At 44.2% G+C, this 23,000-nt stretch overlaps 1 protein-coding gene across 4 annotated transcripts in view; it reads left to right on the forward strand.

Annotated features, from left to right (window-relative positions):
- PRPSAP2 (phosphoribosyl pyrophosphate synthetase associated protein 2) overlaps positions 1-19,548 on the forward strand; it is a 44,417-nt gene extending 24,869 nt beyond the window's left edge. For 2 of the 4 annotated variants that reach the window (XM_081028322.1, XM_081028324.1), the window contains 5 exons: positions 853-908; positions 3,546-3,694; positions 11,562-11,632; positions 15,211-15,357; positions 18,822-19,548. In XM_081028322.1, the coding sequence (XP_080884448.1) occupies positions 853-908; positions 3,546-3,694; positions 11,562-11,632; positions 15,211-15,357; positions 18,822-18,980 (582 nt within the window). In that variant the 3' untranslated portion in view covers positions 18,981-19,548. Of the gene's footprint in view, positions 1-852; positions 909-3,545; positions 3,695-11,561; positions 11,633-12,853; positions 14,874-15,210; positions 15,358-18,821 lie in introns of those variants that run through there. The other 2 variants (XM_081028325.1, XM_081028323.1) reach the window with 2 other exon arrangements.
- Positions 19,549-23,000: the final 3,452 nt, after the last annotated feature.

Here is a 23,000-nt window from a genome sequence, read left to right on the forward strand (position 1 = left end):
CTTTTTTTAAATTAAAGTTTATTGGGGTGATAATTTAGTCAAGTTACATAGATTTTAGATGTCCATTTCTATCATACGTCATCTATATCTCACATTGTGTGTTCACCACCCAGAGTCAGTTCTCCTTCCATCACCATATATTTGACCCTGTTTGTGATTAAATTTCAAGAACATGAAATATTGAAAATATTGCCAAGGTAAAGTCAGAAACAACAAACTATTGCTCAGCTTAAAAACAATTCTGTCTTCTAAACTCTCAGACGTTGATAATGGATATATCTTCAATTGTAATTGTCACTAGCACAGATCACTTCAAATGTTCAACTTTATTGACTCCAGAACAGACTGATATTTTAGTTATCTTTTAAGGGCTCTTAATATCTTTATAAAACAGCATTGGGTTGATTGTCCTTTAACAAATTTTTTTCCTCAATATATGACTGAGATATGTTAAGTCATTTGTTTGGACTGCACTAATTTGGAATTTGACACTTACCTTGGATTCAGATTGGATGGGTATCATTCCTGATCTATGAAATGACAACTTCCCGTTTTTTATACCACATTGTCAGTATTTGCTGGATGTAGATATGACCCATCACTGATTAGCCCTGCTTTTTCTTATAAGAAGCCTGTGAGGCTCATAGCTTGATAATATTGTGTCCTAGATAGGCATTTCTTCATTTTCCAAAGGAGAAATTTACTTTGAACTGTTCTCTTTTTGGGAAACTTTCAATGGACCAGATGGCATTTTTCAGTCTGTTGCAATGTTCCTTTTTATGGATTGTTGAGTGTTGGTGTGAACAGCCTGTGGAGCCCTGGCAGTAATCCCTGATCTCTTGTCTGTCACAGATCCCGGATTACAGGAATGCTGTGATTGTGGCCAAATCTCCAGCCTCGGCCAAGAGGTAGGTGGCAGCTCACGGTTGAGCTTCTTGGATTTGCACCCAGCGATCACATCCCTAGTCAGCTCCAGCATTCTCATTCTGCCTCAGTGGTTTCCACTGGGGTCTCTTACTTTCCTTCTGTGGACTGATAGTCTAAAAGGTTGTCTGCCAATTCCATCTGCCAACTCCATCTATTAAATGATGATTAATTTTCCTCTTTTTTTTAATTTGAACTCTGATCTGTGACCACCAGTCATATTGTTTGACTAAAGCCTTGCATGTCTTGGGAACCCCAATTTCTCACTCCCAGATTGGCGGCTGCTTGTTGTCGAGCTTCTGTCTGGCATTGAAAATACTAGCAAATATATTTCTTAATTGATTACCATCTTTTATTCAAAGAACTCAGTAATTTATTAGCAGAATTGTGTCTATCCCAGAGGCCACTTGTTGGTATGTGTTACAAGGTGACATTGTAGAAGCTAAGACACCCCCGAGACATACAAATGTGGCAGTGCTGAGAGAGGCACAGGTGACCTGCAGTACCTGATGTGTCATAGCACAGGACTTGCAGTGGTATTTGGGTCGAGAGGGTTCCATATGCCAGTATTTTCTGGAGAAGCCACTCCACCGGAGAGGGAAAGAACAAGATCAAATGTAGGAGGAAAGTCTTTTTCCCGGCAAAGCTCCTTTAAAGTTATTGCCCACAATTCAATACCTTTGCTCACTGGGTCACTTCTGAAACCAGTTTGGTTGTTTCTTTAGAGTTAAATATATGCCTACCATATGGTCCAGGCACTCTACTCTTAGATATTTCCCCGAGAGAAAGAAAGCATGAGTCCATATAGACATTTGTGCGTGAATGTCCACAGCAGTTTTGTAATACGGGGCTGACAGTTAAGTTCATGAACTTGTTGCACCGATGTCGCTCACCTTTTCGGATATCAGCGGGATTATTCATTATGAATTTGCACCAACTGGACAAACAGTTCACCAAGTTCACTATTTGGAAGTGCTGAAAAGGCTGCGTGAGAAAGTCAGACGACCTGAACTTTTCGCCAACAATCCATGGCTCTTGCATCACGACAATGCACCAGCTCACACGGCGCTGTCTGTGAGGGAGTTTTTAGCCAGTAAACAAATAACTGTATTGGAACACCCTCCCTGCTCACCTGATCTGGCCCCCAGTGACTTCTTTCTTTACCCGAAGATAAAGGAAATATTGAAAGGAAGACATTTGGATGACATTCAGGACATCAAGTGTAATGCGACAACAGCTCTGATGGCCATTCCAGAAAAAGAGTTCCAAAATGGCTTTGACGGGAGGACGAGGCGCTGGCGTCGGTGCCTAGCTTCCCAAGGGGCGTACATCAAGGTGACCGTAGTGATATTCAGCAGTGAGGTATGCAGCACTTTTCCTAGGATGAGTTCGTGAACTTAATTGTCTGACCTTGTGTCTCAAAGCTGGAACCGCGGAAGTTCATCAACAAGCGGTGTAAAGGGATGGCCTGTCGATGTACAGTATCCTGGGGGCGGCTCTCCAAAGCGCTATGCTGAGTGAACGGAATAAGACAAAAGAGGACTATACATACTCTAATTCCACTTATGAAATTCTAGAAAAGGTAGAACTAGGGTGATAGCCAGCAGATCACTGGTTACTAGAAGGTGCTAGAAGGTGCTAGAAGGTGCTAGAAGGAGAAATTACATAGGGGTACGAGGAAACGTTTGGCAGTGATAAAGGCTTTCATTGTTTTGGTTGTGCTAATGTTAATACAGATATATACATAACATCAGAGCTTATGGAATTGTATAGTTTAAATATGTACATTTTATTGTATCGCAGTTATACCTTACTAAAACTTAAAAGATTGAGGCTTAACACTTTGTCTCATGTGGTTGGTTCTCACTATTAAGTAGAGAATTAGCAGTTACGAAGGAGGAAACTGAGGCTTAGAGGAGGTGACCTGACTTACGCAGGCTCCCCCAGCTGGCTGAGTGCAGACCCTGCAGGGCCAGCTCTCCACCTATGGTCCACCCACTGCCAGAGGGACATGTTTATCACGTGGTGTCTCCACACTCTGTCCTGGAGTCTAAGAGCTGAGATTATTTTATTCTTTTTTTTTGTTAATCTACATTTTATTTATGTTCTTTCTTTTTTTTTTATTTTTTATTTTTTTAATTAAATTTATTGGGGTGACAATTGTTAGTAAATTTACAGATTTCAGGTGTACAATTCTGTATTACATCGTCTATAAATCCCATTGTGTGTTCACCACCCAGAGTCAGTTCTCCTTCCATCACCATATATTTGATCCCCTTTACCCTCATCACCCACCCCCCACCCCCTTACCCTCTGGTAACCACTAAATTATTGTCTGTGTCTATGAGTTTTTCTTTCTCGTTTGTTTGTCTTGTTCTTTTTGGTTTATATACCACATATCAGTGAAATCATAGGGTTCTCTGCTTTTTCTGTCTGACTTATTTCACTTAGCATTATACTCTCGAGATCCATCCATGTTGTCACAAATGCTCCTATATCATCTTTCCTTAACGCCGAATAGTATTCCATTGTGTTATTTATGTTCTTTCAATGTTTCTCCCAGAGACATGAACAGAAAACAGGTGACGCATCATTTTTGTACTGTCTCGTGTTCTCCCCAGGGCACAGTCTTTTGCTGAGCGCCTGCGACTGGGAATTGCCGTGATTCATGGAGAAGCTCAGGACGCCGAGTCTGACCTGGTAGATGGGCGGCATTCCCCGCCCATGGTCAGGAATGTGGCCGCCATCCACCCCAGCCTGGAGATCCCCAGTAAGTGTGCTGCCCCCTCTTGTTGCTTTCCTCTTTGATTTTGTTTTTCCCCCCTTCTTTCGTCTCTCCCTCCTCCCACTCCGGTTCAAGCCGTTGTTTCTCAGTCTAGTTGAGTAGGACACAGCGCCCTGACCCCTGCTGGTATTATGAGCCTTGCGCTCAGCCCCGCTGAGGCAGTCACCAGTCATTGGTCTGCCGCTCACAGCAGCCCATGGCAGCCCAGCCAACCTCCAGCTGCTCATGGCAGCCCAGCTCTAGGGAGAGCCGTTATACACAATCTTAGCTGTAGAGGGCGCAGCTCACTGGCCCACGTTCCCGGCATTAGGAACACAGCGCTCCAACCACCTGAGCCACAGGGCCGGCCCACCTCTTTGATTTTAAAGCTGACTTTTTCCCCCCAAATATGAATTACCTCTTCTCTTTTTTTGTTTTTTAAGTTGGCAAAAACTGATTAATGCCTTCCCTGGCGTGGTTGTAACAAGTGCACTTCTGTTGCTCTGGGAAGTGTAGAGCCTTTTCCAAGCAGTTTGTCTGATCACAGCAGAAACTATGAAAGTGCCCTAACTACTAGATTCAGTTGGGCACATCAGGGAATTTTCATTCATTCATTCAGTAATGTATCCTGTAGTTTAACATAAAGAATGTTATTCACTGTAGTATTGTTTTTATTTCAAAACACTAAAAAGTCTAAATGGTTTACCAGAGGGCAGGACTTAGTAAACTGTGTTGTCAGTACTAATCATACAGCCCTTTGAAGCGAGGTAATTTCTGGAATGCATGTGAAAAAGGCAGAACAGGCGAGTGTGTAGCTGTCTCTGTGCAAGCACCAGGAAGGACTACGCACTGTTAACATCTGCTGTGCTGTGTGGTAGGAGTTCTGTGGGAATTTGATTCTGTTTTTAAGAAACTGCCCTCATGCTTTAATAACATCTTTTCAATTAAAAAAAGTGCTGCCTTTGTGTGAGTCTGTTGGGGAGGAAACACTTTTCTTCCATCCTCTTTAATATTCAGTACTTAGCGCCTGCAAGTGAAACCCGGCAAAAAGCAGATTAGCAAGAGAAAAGACAGATTTGAGGAGGTTACAATTTGCGGCTTATAATAGGGGAAGAAGAGAACAAATGACCTTTGGAAAGATAAGATGAGCCCTTAGGAGACTACGGAGAGATGACTTGTGAGACGCTGTTTGGGTGTGGTGCTGATTTCTAGAGTAGGTGATGAGTCAGTCTTCACTGACTGGTGGTTCCTTCCTGGGAGGGGATATATGACAATTGAGTTTTTTGTGTGTGTGTATGGAGGGGTGGGGGGGTGGGGGGTGGTGGTCTGCTTTTAGGCAAATAAGGGGTTTCAGAAACTCAAATGCCTTCAGCTCAAAATAATTTTTATGCCGCTGTGGGGTATTTTGGACCCCTTCACATTCTTGCTTTGTCTAGGAGTTTGCTCATTTGTAAGTAGAGACAATTTCAGAGAAAGAAATAGTGTGCTGGGTAGCCATGAAGGAGCTGAGACTGCGGCTGGGCATGGCTGGGCATGGTGGACCTCGGTTAGCTGCCACGGAGACAGGAGGCGTTGAGGCGTGGGTTAAAGAGGGTGCCAGGACAGCCTGCTCTGGAGGCAGGGGCTGAGGTTTGTGCCTGGCCGTGCTGTGGCCAGGAAGGGCACCACCCGTAACACCAGGTGCTTAGAGCGAAGAGAGATGGATAAGGGAGCAATACTGTGCCGGAGCAGACGGTGGGGGGGCGGGGGAGGCGAGGGCCGGGACACACGACTGAGTGCCACTGGGTATACTTACCTGGTAAAACGCTGCAGAAGCTCTGGAGCTGGGGGCAGTTCGTGAGGGGTGGGTGCGATCAGACGTCCAGGCCCGCACCATGTTGGAATAAATTGCAGGAACAGAGTCAAGAAATAGGGAGGCCAGATTTGGGAGGCTGACAAAGTTAAGCAAGTTCCAGGTGGCAGGGCTTTGATGTCACAGGCTGGGCTGTGTTATCTGTGGCTCCTCCCTACTGGAATGGAGTGAGTGGGAGGGAAGAGTGCTGGCAGTGGGAAGAATGTGAAAACTATTGTGTGAAAGATCTCATTAATCTTTGTATTAATTACATGTTAAAATGATATCCGATACATTGGATTAAGTAAAATATCTTACTAAAAATAATTTCACCAGTTCCTTTGTGCTTTTGCAATGTGGCTACTACAAATTTAAAATTGCATGTGGCTTACATTTGCGATTTAGCTACATCGCTGCTCTGGGTGGGGGTGGCAATGGGCGTGTCCAACTCCAAAGCTCTTCTCTTCCAGTTCTTCCACTTGCAATGGGGTCTAAAGAGGAGGGAGAGCTGGGGATGGAGCCGGGTTCAGGATTGTTAGTCAAGCTTTCCGCTCATTAGTGGTTGTGTGCTTGTGCTCCCAGGCTGCTGGCACTTAGGCTGGCACTTCAGAGCCCTCGCCTACTGAGTGAGGGCTGTGTCAGGAAGCCCTACGAGGGCCCATTGGCCCCTGTGTGGCACGAGCCATTTCCCTGAGCACAGCGGAAAGGACCTTCCTGTTTGGGGGTTTCGCAGGCTGTGTTCAAAACATGCCGTCAAGCTTTAGATGCACCAGCTCCTTTGTAACTTCCAGGCGTGAGCTTTAAGTGTGGTCTTAGCTAGTCATTCCCGGACTGCAGAAACAGAACTCTTGTTTTCCTAGCTGAAAACGAGGGGACAGACTGGGTGATTGCTAAGTTGTAACATTCCTTTATCTACTTTTGTGCGCTTTATGTTTCAGCTTGCTTCATTCACGATTTTCATTTTAATTATAATGTTTTCATGTTTACATTTGACTCAAATAGTGATAAATAGAGGACTTTTGGGAGAATATACCAGAATTTAAATTTCACAGATCGTACATATTGAACTCTTTTGCATAATTTATGGCTTGACACCCTATATATAATGCTTGTTTAAGTTAATAGCAAATAGATATATTAAGGGAAAAGAAGGCATTCGTCCTATGGCATCTCAGATATATATTTTGAGATTTTGATTATGTCAAAACATTTTGACATTTGTCATTAGATTTTAAAAATTATTTTGTATCCTTTGGTTTCTTAAGATGAAAAATGCCAAATAAAAAAGAAAACTAAAAATACTTTTTCAGAATATAAACACATAATTATTCAAGATATTATAATACATAAAAGTTAGCAGAAAATAATAATCTGTGCTTAATCCACTGAATCAGTGCTTAGGAAGCCTCTTCAGTTTTTTCCTTTCTGTTTTCCCAGAGCTGTGATCCATACTGATTCCATAACTGCGCATGTCGCTGTCTTCTCCCAGCTTTACAACGTCTTTCAAAGTCGTTAACACTTTTGTAAACAGCATTTATAATGTCTGTCTAGTATCCCGTCTTCTGGGTGTGGCTTGGTTTGCCCAACCCGTGCGGAGCTGTGGATCTGTGTTTTCTCCTGGTCTTTGCCAGTGTAATGCTGCGGTGAACATATGTGGATAAAAAACTTTTTTCATACTTTGGCTTATTTCATTATAAGTTTCTAAAAGTGAGATGAATGAGTCAAAGGTATGACTATTTATATGGCTTTATGTCACACTGATTTCCTCCAGGGCTATACCATTGCACTCTTTCACCAGCATAGAGGTCAAGAGCTTGGGAAAAGGAGTGTTGAAAATGTAAAAAATTACTTCGGTGTTGGGATTTATCTTGCTTTGTTTGGCTGTACATTTCGGTCCCCTCCCCCACACACCAACCTAGGCTCACATATGGCATTTAGTTGTCTTTAGTCTCTTTAAATCTAGAGCGGTGGTTCTCAACTAGCCAGGGGTAGTATGGCTTTTGTCCCCTAGAAGACATTTCCGACTGTCACAACTGAGGTGGTTGCTCCGGGCGTCTAGTGAGTAGAGGCCAAGAATGCTGCTAAATGTCTTGCCACACACGGGACAGCTCTCACAACAAAGACTTATGTGGCCCAGAGTGTCCGTGGTGCCAAGGTGGAGACCCAGAGCAGTCCTTGTAGTTTGTTTCCCTTAGTGACATTGACTTTTTAAAAAAGTTGAAGTGAGAGTCACATGGCACAGAATTAACCATTTCCGAGTGTACAGCTCACTGGCACTTAGTGCATTCACAGTGTCGCACTGTCTGCCATTCCTTTCTAGTCTTTTTTTTCTCTTTCTGACTTTTCATCCCCCCAGAGCACCCCTACCCTTCAGTAATTACCCCCCATGCCCACTTCCCCCATCCCTTGGCAACCACTGATCTTTCTGTCCTATCAATTGGTCTGTTTCATATAAGTGGAATCGTACAGTATGACACTGTTTGTGTCCAGTTTCTTTCGCTTAACGTAATGCCTTTAAAGTTCATCGAAGTTGTTGCGTGTTACCACTACTTCAGTCCTTTTGATGGTCGAATAATAGTCCATTTGTTGGACACTTGAGTTGTTTCTACCTTTTGGCTATAATGCTGCACTGTGCATTCATGTACAAGTTTCTTGCAGACATATGATTTTATTTCACCAGGGTCTATACCTAGGATTAGAATTGCTGGATCATATAGTAATTTTATGTTGAACTTTTTGAGGAACCACCAAACTGTTTTTCATAGCAGCTATGCCATTTTACGTTCCTAGCAGCAATGTACAAAGGTTCCCATTTCTCCACATCCTTACCAACATTTATTTTCTGATTTGTTGATTATAGTCATTGTCGACTGAAAAATAATATCAACTAGGTGTTCTGTCACCAAAGAGGATTCATTCAGGAGCAGAAAGGATTGCAGCCCAGTGCGTGCAGACGTGACAGCCACGTGCATACTCTCTGGAGGGGTATTTGTATGCGGGAAAACGGAAGTTAAGGGACAGGGAAGTTAGAACTGTAGAGCTTTATGATAAACATGGAGTTCCTCCGGTAGGGTTCTCGTGACTGCGTAGGCATGAGAACTCCCATAAGCCCTAGCTCCTCCTGTAGACCCGCCCAACTGATTATGTTTGCTTTAAATTCCAGTTAGTCTTTATCATAATCATCCTCGTGGGTGTGAAGTGGCACTTTATAGTAGCTTTGATTTCATTTCCCTAATGGCTGATGACATTGCTATGCAAATCCTTTGCCCATTTTTTAATTGGGTTGTTTGTCTTTTACTGTTGAGTTGTAAGAGTTCTTTATATATTCTGGACACTAGACTCTTATCAGGCATACGATATGCAAATGTATTTTTCCATTCTGTAGGTTTTTTCCCCACTTTCTTGATAGTGGCCTTTGATGCACAAAAGGTTTTGATTTTGAAGTTCAGTTTACTTATTTTTATATTTGTCACTTGCTTTTTGGTGTCATCGCTAAGAATCCATTGCCAAATTCAAGGTCATGAAGATTTACGCCCAGGTTTTCTACTTAGAGTTTTATAGTTTTAGCTCTTATTTTTAGGTCTTTCATCCATTTTGAAATAATTTTTGTATCTGGTATAAATCGATTCCAGCTTCATGCTTTTGCATGTTAATATCCAGTTTTCCCAGCACCATTTGTTGAAAAGACTATTCTTTCCCCACTGAATGGTCTTAACACCTTTGTCAAAAATTAATTGTAAGTGTCCATCGACAGATGAATGGAAAAAGAAAATTTGTATATATACAGTGGAATATTAGTCCGCCATAAGAAAGAAGGAAGTCCGGCCATTTGTGACAACATGGATGGACCTTGAGTGTATTATGCTAAATGAAATAAGTCAGAGAAAGACAAATACTGTATGATCTCACTTATGTGTGGAATCTTTTAAAAAAGCCAAACTCATGGAAACAGGTAGCTGCCAGGGGATGGGGAAGGAGAAAATGGGGAGATGTTGGTCAGAGGCTCCAGACTTCCAGTTAGAAAATGAAGAAGTTCCTGGGACCTAATGACCATCACGGTGACGATAATGAACAAGACTGTATTTTCCCCCTTCTTCTGCCGACCCCCACTCCGGTTCAAGCCGTTGTTTCTCAGTCTAGTTGTGTAGGACACAGCTCCCTGGCCCCTGCTGGTGTCATGAGCCTTGTGCTCCCCCATCTGAGGCAGTCGGTCGCCGGTCATTGGTGGGCCGCTCACAGCAGCCAGCGGCAGCTCAAGCCAACCTCCGGCTGCTCACGCAGCCCAGCTCCAGGGAGAGCTGTTGTTCACAACCTTAGCTGTAGAGGGCGCAGCTCCCTGGCCCACGTGGGAATCCAACCCGCGACCTCCGCGTTAGGAGCACCACGCTCCAACCACCTGAGCCACCGGGCTGGCCTAACAATACTATATTAACACTTGAAAATTGCTAAGAGAGTAGATATTCAATGTCCTTACTGCACACACACAGGCAATCATGGGAGGTGACATGTGTTAACTAGCCTTATCGTGGTGATCATTTTGCAGTGTATAAGTGTCGCAAAACAGCAGGTTGTACACCTGAGGCGCACACAGTATTCTAAGTCAGTTATGTCTCATAAAGCTGGGGGAAAGTAGTGAACCGTAGGTGTTTGGTTTATGTCTGGGCTCTCAGTTCTGTTGCATGGATCTTTATCTTTAGGCCAGTACCACGGTGTTGTGGTTAATCAAGCTTAATGTCAACTGTAATTACAAAATAAAATAAGTAAAATAAAAGTTTGTCGTGTTAAGGTCTGGAATCGTCCACCCCACAGACAGACAGAGGACACACGCGATAATGCAAGTCACGCGGCGAGGTTTATTTCCAGCTAGCTGGGGTCCGAGTCTCTGCCCGACACAGCGGGTTTTATTTAACAAGGACCCCAAACACTTAAAGCCTAGGGTTTATATAGCATTTTCAAGGTACTTAGTAATTTTCCATAGCTTCAGAGAGTACAAGATAAACTGCAGGACTTACACAGCTTCAAAGAGTATAAGATAAGCTACAGGGCCTCTGGTCTCGTGCTGCAACTGCCCACATCCTGGAATTTACAGTTAGGCTGTATTTCAAGCCAGGGGCTGTTAACCCTGACCTTAAGATAGTAGTGCTCATGCTAACTGTCTCTTACAGTAGTAAGTTTAAAAATAGCAAAGTGTGAGTCTTCCACCTTTATTCTTCCTTTTTTTTTTGGAGATTAGTTTGGGTATTTTAGGTCCCTTGCATTTCCATATGAATTTTACTCTCAGTTCATTTCTGCAACAGATGACATTGGGATTCTGATAGGGAATGCATTAAATCTCTCGATCCCTTTGGGGAGGGAGCATTGCCGTCTTAACAATATTAAGTCTTCTGATCCAGAAACGTGGGATGTCTTTCCATTTATTTGTGTTTTCTTTAATTTCTTTAGCAGTGTTTTGTAGTTTTCAGTGTACAAGTCTTTCACCTCATTGGTTACATTTATTCCTAGGTATTTTATTCTTTTTGATGCTTTTGTAAATGGAGTTGTTTTCTTAATTTCCTTTTCAGATTGTTCATTGCTAGTGTGTAGAGACACAACTGATTTTTGTGTGTTGTTCTTGTACCTTCCATCTTTGGTGAACTCATGTTTTCACTTTGGTAGTTTTTTGTAGATTTTCTATATGTACCATCATGTCATTTACTAATAGAGATAGTTTTCCTTCTTCCTATCCATCTAGATGCCTCCTTTGATTTATTTTCTTGCGTAATCGCCCCGGCTAGCATATCCAGTACAGGGTTGAATGGTGGAAGTGGGCATGCTTGTCTTGTTCCTGGGCTTAGGGGGAAGTTTTCAGTCTTTCATTACGTATATGATGTTATATCTGAGTTTTTCGTAGTTGCCCTTTATCGGGTTGAGGAAGTTCCCTTCTATTTCTAGTTTCTTGGGTCTTTTTATCATGAGACATTGACTTTTTAAAGGCTTTGACTTACTTTTTAATATAGAAACTTGTGTGTGTGTGTGTGTGTGTGTGTGTTTTATTCTGACCAGTGCTGATTCCTAAAGAAAAGCCCCCAATCACAGTTGTTGGCGATGTGGGAGGAAGGATCGCCATCATTGTGGTACGTAAGCCTCTCTTACTTGTCATTCTGTCGACTTATTTGTTACTTGTATGGGAGCAGTGGGACGTCAAGGTAAGTCTCATTTCAGTTGGTGCCTTGTGCTAACTGTTTGCTTTGGTCCCAAAATTGAAAATTGTTGTCATTAACTTATTAAGAAATTACTAGCTACTTAGTTCGTTAAATATTGTGCAACTGTTTATTATAACATGAGAAATTGTTGTGTGATGAAAATAGAGCACAAAATTGATTATGACTGTTTAAAGCACACATCCTCTCACACTTCACAAAACCAGTGCACAAAAGGAATACATTTAATGCCTATGTAGTTTCAATTAGAATAAAATGAACACGTGGGTACTCAGCGCTCATCATTGAGAACCCTCACAGCACCTCTCTTCTCTCTTCCCCCCGAGCTTAGCCCCCGTAGTCACTAGCCCGGAAGTTGGCATTTGTGCCCCTACTTACCCTTACATTCGATCATGAGTCCATGTGTCCCTAAACACTATGTTGTTTTGTTTTGCATGTTTTTGATGTTTATATAATGAAGGCTTTGTGTACTTTGTGACTTTTTTGTTCTCACTCTTTTGAGATTTCTCTGTGTAGTAACATTTAATTGTACATGATTCTTTTTCACTGTGTGGTGTTCCATGGTCCACAACTTACTTATCTGTTCTCTGGGCATTGCACACAGAATTTTTCATATTTCCAAATAATACTGCTTTGAGCATTCTTGCACCTATTTTCTGTGCATACATGCAAGATTTTCTAGGTGTCTGCGAGTGGAATTGTTGAGTCTGAAGTACACACATTTCCAGCTTTACTAGGTGGTGCCAAATTGTTCCCAAAGCAGTTGTTTACCAAGCCTCCATAGAGGGCCCCACATTCTCTCCAGTGCTTGTAATTTTGTTAGCAAATTTTGTTAGAAAATCTCTGACGTCACCGTACAGGGTGATAGCTGTCAATTATTCCTTAATTAGTAAAATCTGTAGAAACAAGATGCTATGAATTTAGTAGCACTTTTTTCCCTTTCTGCCGCAACTGCATTTAAAAACAAACAATTTTATTTTGAAGTAATAATAGATTCATAGGAAGTAGCCAAAAAGAAAAAAAAAAAGAAAAAACTGTACAGGGAGGTTTTGGACATTCTTTACTCAGTTTCCTCCTTCTTGCTTAACTGTATATAGTAACACAGTCTGGAAATTCATATCACCCCATCCATAGAGCTGCTTCAGAGAGCACCAGTGTTGGCTGTGTGTAAATGTCTGCAGTCTCATCACATGTGCAGCTTTGTGTAACCATCACTGCAGTCAAGATAGCAGAACCATTCCAGCTCCTGCCCTCCTGACCCCTGACTCTATGGCAGTAGAAAATCTGTCCTGTCTCTATAATCGTGCTTTCGGGAAAGTCTTATAAATAGACTATACAGTATGTAACCTTTTGAGATTGATTTTTTTCACTTAGCATGATTCCCTGGAGATCCATTCAAGCTGTTTTGTATATTAATAGTTCATTCTTTTATTGCTGTAGTATTCCATGTATGTAGGTACTGTAGTTTGTTTAACCACTTGCCTGTTGAAGGAAATTTAGGTTGTTCCCAGTTTTCTGCTGTTAGAAATAAAACTGCTATGCACATTTATATATGGGTTTTTGTGTGAGTAGTTTCAATTTTTCTAGGATAAATGACCAGAAGTCCAGTTGTTGTGTTGCATGGTAATTGCAAATATAATTTTATAAGAACCTGTCAAACTACTTCTCAGAGTGGCTGTACCGTTTTACCAGTAGTGCTTTTAAAGTGATATATATTTTTTTTTCTTTGATCATAGTAATATCAGTATGTATTGGAAAAGAGTAAAATATATGTGCATACTATATACAGAGGGTGCCAAAAAATGTATACACAGTTTAAGAAAGGAAAAAACTGTAAAAATTGTAATAATACGTACCAATAACAAAAGATGACTGCACGTCACGTCTGACTTCTGCAATTACAAGAGCTGCTCAGAGTGGTTACCATCAGTGTCCAGACTCTTCTGATTACAGGGAACTACTGCTTGAGCAACGTTGACAAAAGTGTCCACTTGTATACATTTTTTTTGGCACCCCCGGTATATATGCGTATATATGCATGTAATAAATACATGAATATTTATTCAACCCAAGGCAGTGCTTGATGCCCTAATAGGCTTAAAGTAACTTCGGTAGCCTGATTGTAATAGGAAAGACTCGGTGTTCCACCTCCTGTGTTTCCCTCCTGTGTGTCTCCTTTACTACTCAATATAAAACACTTCACTTTTGGTCACCAAATGTGTGGAGATTTTTCCCCATACCAAGCAAGTCTCTGTGACACCAACTGGGTGTCCTCCAATTCAACTCACAGGGTAAGGGCTTAGTCCCACGAGACTGCTGCCACCACACTTCAGATGCTGTTTGCAAGTAGTAAGTCCCCAGGTTACCCACAACTTCTGTCCGACTCAGCTACAAATCAGAGGTTCCCATGACCTCCTCCTTGGGTTCCATTAATTTGCTAGAGCAGCTCCGGGAATTCAGGGAAATACCTACTATTACCAGAGGGTTATAAAGGCTGTGATAAAGGACACAGATGGACAGCCAGATGAAGAGATACACGGGGTGACATCTGGGGAGGGTCCCGAGCTCAGGGGCTCCTGTCCCCGTGGAATTGGGGTGTGTCACCCTCCTGGTTCGTGGTTGTGCTCACCGACCTGGAAGCTCTCCGAACCCCGTGCTGTTGGGATTTCACGGAGGCTTCCTCACGTCGGTACGATCGGTCATTAACTCCATTTCCAGGCCCTCCCCCGTCTGTGGAGAAGTGGGGGATGGAGCTGACAATTCCAGCTTCTCATCATGGCTTGGTCTCCTGGTGAGCAGCCCCCACCCAGGAGCCACCCTGGGGCCCACCCAGAGTCTCCTCATTAGAACAAAAGACACTGCTGTCACCCAGGAACATTCCAGGGGTTTCAGGAGCCCTGTGCCAGGAACCAAGGGCAGAGACCAACATACATATTTACTATTATCTCACACTGGGAGTCTGTGGTCCGTAGATTGGAAACCATTGGACTGGCTATATTGTTAAAAGTAATAATTATTGTTTTTCCCATTATAAAAACATCTACAAAGCATATTTCCCATATGCCCAATGGAGAAAATTTGGAAAATAAGGAAAAGCAGCAAGAACATAGGAAAGAACCACCCAGAGTCAAAGCATCTTCTAACAGCTTTCCTGTGTATTAAAAAATAAATAAATAAATAAGAAAAGAAAAGAAAAAGAAAAGAGCGTACATTTCTGGAGCACCTGCATGGTGACATCGGGCCGTAGAGGGGGACCCCAGGAGCACTGAGGGTGGTGGAGAGAGTGGACGCCTGTAAATGACAGAACTGTGCAAGGCTTGTCAGGGAATCAGTGGGGCAGTGACGGAGCCGCGTCACCACGCCGTCTGGACGCGGTAAAACGGAACAGCAAATGTGTCATCGTAGAATGAGACCCTTTCTCTTCCCTGGTTGTCTAAACCCACCTTTGCAAAAGTGTTCATGTACCTTTTGCTCAATCTGTAATTTGACAGGATGACATAATCGATGATGTTGACAGCTTTCTTGCTGCAGCAGAGACCTTGAAGGAAAGAGGTGCATATAAAATCTTTGTGATGGCGACACATGGCTTGTTATCTTCAGATGCTCCCCGACTGATTGAAGAATCGGCCATTGATGAGGTAACAGCCAGGCCACGTGCGGGCGAGCCTGCCCTGCCGCCCTGAGCTCCATGCAGGGGCCATGTCAGTGCCCCCCACCCCTTTTAGCAAGATGAGAAACTGTGCTTCAGAAAAGTTAGGTGACTTAAGGTCAGACAGCTAGGAGGCCGCGCGTTTGGGTTTAGACCTCAGTGTGCCTGATGCCAAAGCCCATCACTCTCCCCGGTGCAGCCGTCCCTGGGCTGAAACTGGGAGGAAGGCCAACGGGGCACTTTTCCTAAGCTGCCCCGGCTCCCAGTGTGGCTGAAGCAAGGCTGTCCGGGTTTGTGCGCCCTGCTTTGCGCACCTCGCTCAGTCCCCAGCCAGCCAGGCAGCCAGAGGCTTGAGTGTGTAAATCGCATTTTTATTACCTCTCGAAGAGAAGTGCTGGGTATTGAGCTTAAATGAGTCAGACTTTTCCGAATCCCAATTTTTTACTCCTCACAGGAGATCTCCTTGAGCCTGGCCCTATGTTTATCATCTTTGATGGGTTTAAGCTGCCTTAACAGACCAAAGGCCAGACTGGCGTGCTCTGATCGATAATCCAGCCTCCTCACTCAGCTGCACAACGCGGCCTGAGAACTGGAATGGCATTACAGGCGGTCCAGGAGGCAGAATCAGTGATACAGAGTTCACGTGGCAAGTGAAGGGAGGTGCCCTCAGGCCCGGGCAGCTCTCTCTGGTCTGTCCGCGTGGCACCAGCTGGGGTTCTCCCAGCTGCTGCGTGCGGGCACCTCAGAAAGAGCAGACCAGAGGAAGGTGGACGGGCCTGCTGGAGCCAGTTCCTGCGAGCAGAGTGGACGTTGGAGAGGAGGCGTGCAGAGCAGCAGAGGCAGGTGTGAGTCTGGTAGCCAGAGCTCTTCCGTGGGGAGCCTGCGCTTGGAGGGGCTCTTGCGTCCCTGAGAGGGCGCTGCTTCCTGTTCAGGAAGTGAGGCGTTTTCATACAGACTTACACACAAAATACAGTTGCACAGTAGCTGAAAAGCTTTGAACAGTGTAATAGTGATGGCAGAATTAACAAGTTAGGAGGTGGGGGTGGGAGAAGTGGAGAGAGGCGAATTTCCCCTTCTTTCAGAGTAGTAACCCGTAGATAGCGCTTAGGGTTGAGAAATCAAGATTTGAAGTGTTTTTCTTTCTTTTTAAAATTAAAAGTAGTTACATGAAACGCCTAGAGTCGGCATCTATGCAGACAGTAGATTAGTGGTTGCCAGGGGTTTGGGGAAGGGTGAAACTGGGAGTGACAGCTAAGGGGGATAGGGCTTCCTTTTGGGGAGACAGTAAACACAGCTCCGAATGTTCTAAAAACCATTGAATTGTACACTTGGGCTGTTCACAGAATAGACCATCATGGTTTTCAGTGTTTTAGAGAAAATTGATGGAAAAAGTTTTCAGTACTTGACGTGTATTTGCATGCAGAACATAAAATTATTTGTCCACCTTAAAAACGTGGGTGAATTGTATGGTATGTGAATTATATCTCAGTAAAGCTATTATTTTAAAAAGTGGTTAGAATAATTTTTGGAAATTTTATTTCCCAATGAGGGTGGTTCTTTAGCGAGGAAAAGAGCCACAAGGTGACCACATAGTGCCTCCAGGGACCGCTGTGCAGGCCGTGCGAGTGCAGCCCTGCCCCCAGCGCTCGGCACCTTGGTTCTGTGTGAATGGTGCAAAGAACGCTGTGTCGTACCCGTGGGGAGGTACTTTTTCCCTTTGGGAGCTGTTCTCCCTTTTACAGGTCATGAGATTTACATAACCCTTTGTGTTTCCATTTCTGCCTTAGTCTCCAGGAAGAGCAAATACCAAATGACAAGTCACAGTGATTAGTTAGAGTAGGTCTTTGTCCCTAGTGCTGGTTCTAAATGATTCCTGGTGGGTCACATCTGCTTCAGCAATCGCACTGTGCGGTGCTGCTTCAGTGAGCTGTCTCGGGGCCGGCCCGGTGGTGTAGGCCTTTGGAGCTCCGTGCTCCTAACTCCGAGGGCTGCCGGGTCATTCCCACATGGGCCAGTGGGCTCTCAACCACAAGGTTGCAAGGGACGGTGGGCAGCGCCCTCTACAACTAAGGCTGAACACGGCACCTTGAGCTGGGCTGCCGCTGAGCTCCCGGATGGCTCAGTTGGTTGGAGCACGTCCTCTCAACCACAAGGCTGCCAGTTTGACTCCTGCAAGGGATGGTGGGCAGCGCCCCCTGCAACTAGCAACAGCAACTGGACCTGGAGCTGAGCCGCGCTCTCCACAACTAAGACTGAAAGGACAACAACTTGAAGCTGAATGGCACCCTCCACAACTAAGATTGAAAGGACAACAACTTGACTTGGAAAAAAAAGTCCTGGAAGTACACACTGTTTCCCAATAAAGTCCTATTAAAAAATAATAGTAATAGGCTGTCTTGAGGCCTATGTTGAAAGTAGGGAGTATATATTATAAATAATAATATTATTCCCATTCTCTGTTTTTTAAGAAGGCTGAGTATTTTTTTCCATTTGTAGCTGTTGAAAAAGTGCTTGTTTTCTCCTTTTTTTGATTTTATGAAATCTTAACTTTTAAAAATAACAGCTTTATTGAGAAATAATTCACATACTATACAATTCACCCATTTGAAGTATATAAATGCAGTGGTTTCTAGTATATTCACAGACTTGTGCATCCATCACCACAATTTTAGAACATTTTCATCCCCCCAGAAAGAAACCTCATTCCCATTAGCAGTCACTCCCCATTTCTTCTCAATCCACTCAGCCCTAGGCACCACTAATCTACTTTCTGTCTCGTAAGATTTACCTAATCTGGAATTGCATATAAACAGAATCATACAATATCCGTCTTTAATGTGTCTCTTGTCTCACTCAGCATAATGCCTTCAAGGTTCATCCATGTAGTAGCTTGTGTCAGAACTTCATTTCTTTTTATTGCTGAATATTTCATTGAATGGCTAGAACACATTTTTGTTTCTTCATACGTTGATGGAAATTTGTGTGGTTACTACCTTCTGACTATTGTGAATAATACTGTTGGGAACATTCATGTCCAAGTTTCTGTATGGCCATGTTTTCATTTCTCTTGGCTGCACACCTAGCAGTGGAATTCCTGGGTCATATGGGACCTCTGTGTTTAAACTCTTAAGGAACTGCCAGACCGTTGTCCAAAGCAGCTGAACCGTTTTACATTCCCACCAGCAGTGTGTGAGGATTCCGGTTTATCCACAGCCTTGCCAGCGCTTGTTGGCCAACACTCGCCAATACAGTCTAGCTGCCCTAGTGGGTATAGGGTTGTCAGCTCTTAACCTCTAAGAAACACAGATAGCATTCACACCGACTGAAAACTGAAGGTATGGTAGGTAGACCCACCATCCTCCTTAGAGAGTTGACAATATATCAGATTTTCAGGTCAAGCCAGGCAGCTACTTGGTTTTGTGATGCTCTTGGTGTTTTTCTCTTGATTCCAAGGTGGTGGTTACCAATACAATTCCACATGAAATCCAGAAGCTCCAGTGCCCCAAAATTAAAACTGTGGATATCAGCATGATCCTTTCAGAAGCCATCCGTCGGATTCACAATGGGGAGTCCATGTCTTACCTTTTCAGAAATATAGGTTTAGATGACTGAACAGCTTCCCTTCCGTAAAACTCCCCAGGGCCAAACTGGAAATGTGAGCGTGCGTACTGTGAGGGACCTGCCTGATCGGGTGGATTTCCCAGGGGTGTTAGGTTTTGTTCCTTTCTTCTCGTTAATTCCGATGAAGACAGACCAACTTTCTAATGTCAGTTTGGATGTTTCAGAGTTTTTTTGGCAATTTTTATAAAAGAAAAATTATATTCTCCTCTTAAATAAACTAAGACCTGTTGTTTTAGTTTGTTTGAAATATAACTTGGAATAAGATTTTTAAGCTCACAAATAGCCTTTTTGCAAAATTGTTGGAGCCTAAGTGCTTGAAAAATTTAATAAAATAAATGATACCTGCAATTGAAAAGCCAAAAAGATTATACTGTTGAATCCAGTAGATGACATTTTTAGAAATTGTTTTATAGATAAGCATATGGAATATGTGACCATTATTTATTTTCTGCAACAAAAGAAGAAATAAAAGCTTACTGTGTTTGTGTGTGTTTTTTAAAACTTTGTGTTTTGGCAATTGTTTTATAACTAAAATAAAATAAAAGCTGAGTATACAGGATGTGGGTGTCAAACTGTTCATCAGCTTGATTGAGCTTTCCCTTCTGCCTTCTCTCGGGGACACAGGAGCCTCGTAGGGAAGCGTGTTCCCTGGGCCACTTTTCCACGCCCCTGCACGCTCCTCATGCGAAGTCCTTTGACTGTGACGGGAGAGGAACTCGAATCCCAGGCTGGGGGGTGGGGCGTGGGGGCCTTGTTTGACAGCACAGCCATTGTGTAAACCAAATATGCCACTGCATGTCCTGGGGGCGGAGATGCCGGAGAGGGTCACCAATGAGCAGGTGATGTGGCCCTTTCAGTGTCAGCATCTAGTCTTGTCTGTCCTGGAGTTGAGAACTCGGAACCTGTACCTTAAGAGCGTATCAGACTGGGCAACACTGGGGTCCATGACTTCTGCCAGCGTGTTCTCCCACAGAGGTCACCGTGTGGGCAGCCCCTTCCAGTCAGGGAGGAAAACTTCAGACGTTCTCACCAAGGAAAAGATACCTTTTCTTCCAAAAAAACTTAAATCTTTGCTTTCTGCCTAGGCAGTCTCTGTTGGGATATGTAATAAAATCGTTGACTCAGCACCAAATTAAGATTAGTCACTTCCTGTTAGCCACACGGGGGTTTCCTGGCCCTCCCTGTGAGAGGGTGACCCCTGGGGGCTTGCCCTGCCCGCGCAAGCTCGCAGAAGCCTCAGGGCTCTCGGCGCCTGGCAGCTGCATGCCCGGGTATCAGGTGATCTCTTGCGGGTCCCTCCGTGCCCATCACACCCAGCAACACCCAGCCCCCTCCAGGCCCCGCCACCCTACTTCTGAGAAAGGTGCCCTCCCCACTTCCCTTCAAGTTTTCTAGTCCAGTTAATCCTGGAGCTGTCTCCTTTGAAAATGTGTCCTTGCCTTTTGAGAACCTGTCCCTAGAATTGGGAAGGTAAGATCTTTCCCGACGGGCTTAGGAAGTACTACACTGATGGCTGCTGTGGCCGGTGCAGCTCTGGTCTGGAGCAGGTTGTAGTCTCTAATCAGTTGCCCCATTTGGAAGAAGAGCTTCGGGGACAGGAATCACCTGTGAGAGAGGAGCCAACCTGTGCCCAACCAGGAGTCTGAAACTGATTCTCTGAAATGGGCTGATGCAGCTTCGCAGTAAGTCCCACATCTTCAGACTGCTGTGTTGTCGTTTCCCCCCCATCTTTTGCCCCTTTTGTTACCATATTACCATTGAGCTCTTCAGTAAGAAGTTTTCTCCTGGTGGCTGTGTCCCATGAGGTTTGACCTGCATGGTTGTCCTTGATGTGTCATGCTTCGTGAACGAACGTCAAATTTATAGAAGAGAAGTGAATGGACAAAAATGCAATGGGATGTTTTCTTCTGTGTGATGAACTTGGAAAGCTAGCTAGAGCCCTTCCAATCCACCAATACGTGGGGGTATGCTCAGCGCTGGCTCTGGCAGGATGTGGAGATGAACACCGGAGATAACCCCCCGCCTGGCGGGGTTGATTCCCAGGCACCTGGCAGGTCTTAGCAGAGAGTTAAGGGGCATGAAGAAGGAACAGCGGTTCCATGTGAGGATCAGGAAAGATGGTAGGTGGAGAATAGGAAGAAGGAACAGCATGAGCAAAGGTTCAGAGGCACGACGGTGCATGGTGTGTGGTGTCACAGCCCGTTGTGGCTGGAGCAGCAGAAAAGGGTGCTGAGGAGGGGATGGCAGGTGGGGGCTGCAGGACAGACGCTTTTCAGTCACGTGTAGGAGGTTGGGCTCTGTTGTGGGGCTCACGGGTTCTGAGGGCCAAAGAGCACAGAAGAAAAAGCCTCCCACCTGAGCCCCTCAGCCACCGAAGCCCTCTCCTGGAGAAAACCAGATGTTTGTGTATCACAGGCTTTTCCTCAGCCAGAGAAGTCCTGTTTGCCTCCCAGACTACTGTCGCCACTTAGCCAGAAATTCTGTAACAAGAAAACCCTAATAGTTTCCGATTTTGATTGTGATGTCACCGATCTGGACAGACAAATGTGAGGTAGAGCTTTGCTCTCAGAGCAGCAGAACACTGGGTGATGTCACGCAGGGGCGTGAGTGAAGGAATGGACACGTCAACACACACCCGTTCAGCCACGGCTCTGCGCCAGAATGCTATTCGTCCGGTTCTCGTAATTCTTTACCATCTCCAAGGCCTCACCACTGATAAACCACCTAGGATTCAGACTGAAGCTTCCTGCTTCCCGGCCCAGTGCTCTTTGCAACATGTCAAGCATATCCGGACTAAAGACCTCCTCTTTTACGTGGGTGTATGGCAGAGCTGAGAGAACGTCGAGGCATTCCCTAAGGCCTTGGCTTGACTCACGAGTTAGCCCTTATCTGAATCTCTCCACTGTTGAGTAGCCAAGCTGCCAGCCCAGTCTTTGGCTGGTCATATTTGTGCCTAAAACTTCAGCTTGGTTGGCCACTGTGAAAACAACTACTAATGAAGGCTTCCATTTCCACGAAGCACCACATGCAGGCGTTGTCCTGCGCTTCACCTCCGTGTCCCAGCCCACCCTGGCAGCATTCCTGTTTGCTGTACAAGGAAACTGCTCCAGAGAGGCGAAGTGCTTTTCGCACTGGTCAGTGTCAGGATTTGAGCAAAGTAATACAGGCATACCTCGGAGATATTGCTGGGTACGTTCCAGATCACCACGGTAAAGTGAATATTGCAGTAAAGCAAGTAGTAAGCTTTTTGCTGATGGAGGATTGGGTTTTAATTTGTAAAACAAACAATAACAAAAAAACCCCAGCATCCGTGAAGTGCGATAAAAGGATGTGTAATAAAACCAGGTATGCCGGTACACATGAGGTTAATTACATCAAGTAATACAATTCCTGTTAGGGTCCAGTCAAAGTAGAAATCGGCATTGTCAACATGGCACATTCACTCTTGCTTAGAACTCTGCAAGTTTAGTACCAGTATAACTCTCTCCTTTGTGCTTTGTCGGTGAGCATGGTTTTCTTGAGGAAACACTTGAAAGTAACGCTGGAAACTTAAGTGAAGTTGGGAGGCCAGAAGGGGGAGCTCTCACACAGTACGACGAGGTCAATTACAAGAACAATTGTCAATTATAGACCCCAGCAGAATAATCATCCACAGGAAAGAATTGTCAACTACAGGCCCCAACTGGAAAGATGTGCATTACATCTTCCACAAGAAACTGGCAGGCCAGCAACTCAGCCATTGAACAACTGTCATCATCCTCAACTGCTTTTCTCCAATGAAATGTCATTTAAAACAAGCCCTCACAATTTCCTTCTTTTTCTCTATAAAATAACGCTTGTCTCCTTTGTTTGTTGAACTTGCCAATGGTGTTTGCTATAGTTTGATTGTCCCAAATTGCAATTCTTTCCCGTTCCCAAAGAAACCCATTTTTGCTGGTAAAATAACTTTTATTTTTAATGTCCACATGACCAAGTTGTCAAAAACTGTCATGGTCGACTTTATTGGAACTC

This window comes from Rhinolophus hipposideros, assembly GCF_964194185.1.
Source record: "Rhinolophus hipposideros genome assembly, chromosome: 20".
Taxonomy (NCBI): domain Eukaryota; kingdom Metazoa; phylum Chordata; class Mammalia; order Chiroptera; family Rhinolophidae; genus Rhinolophus; species Rhinolophus hipposideros.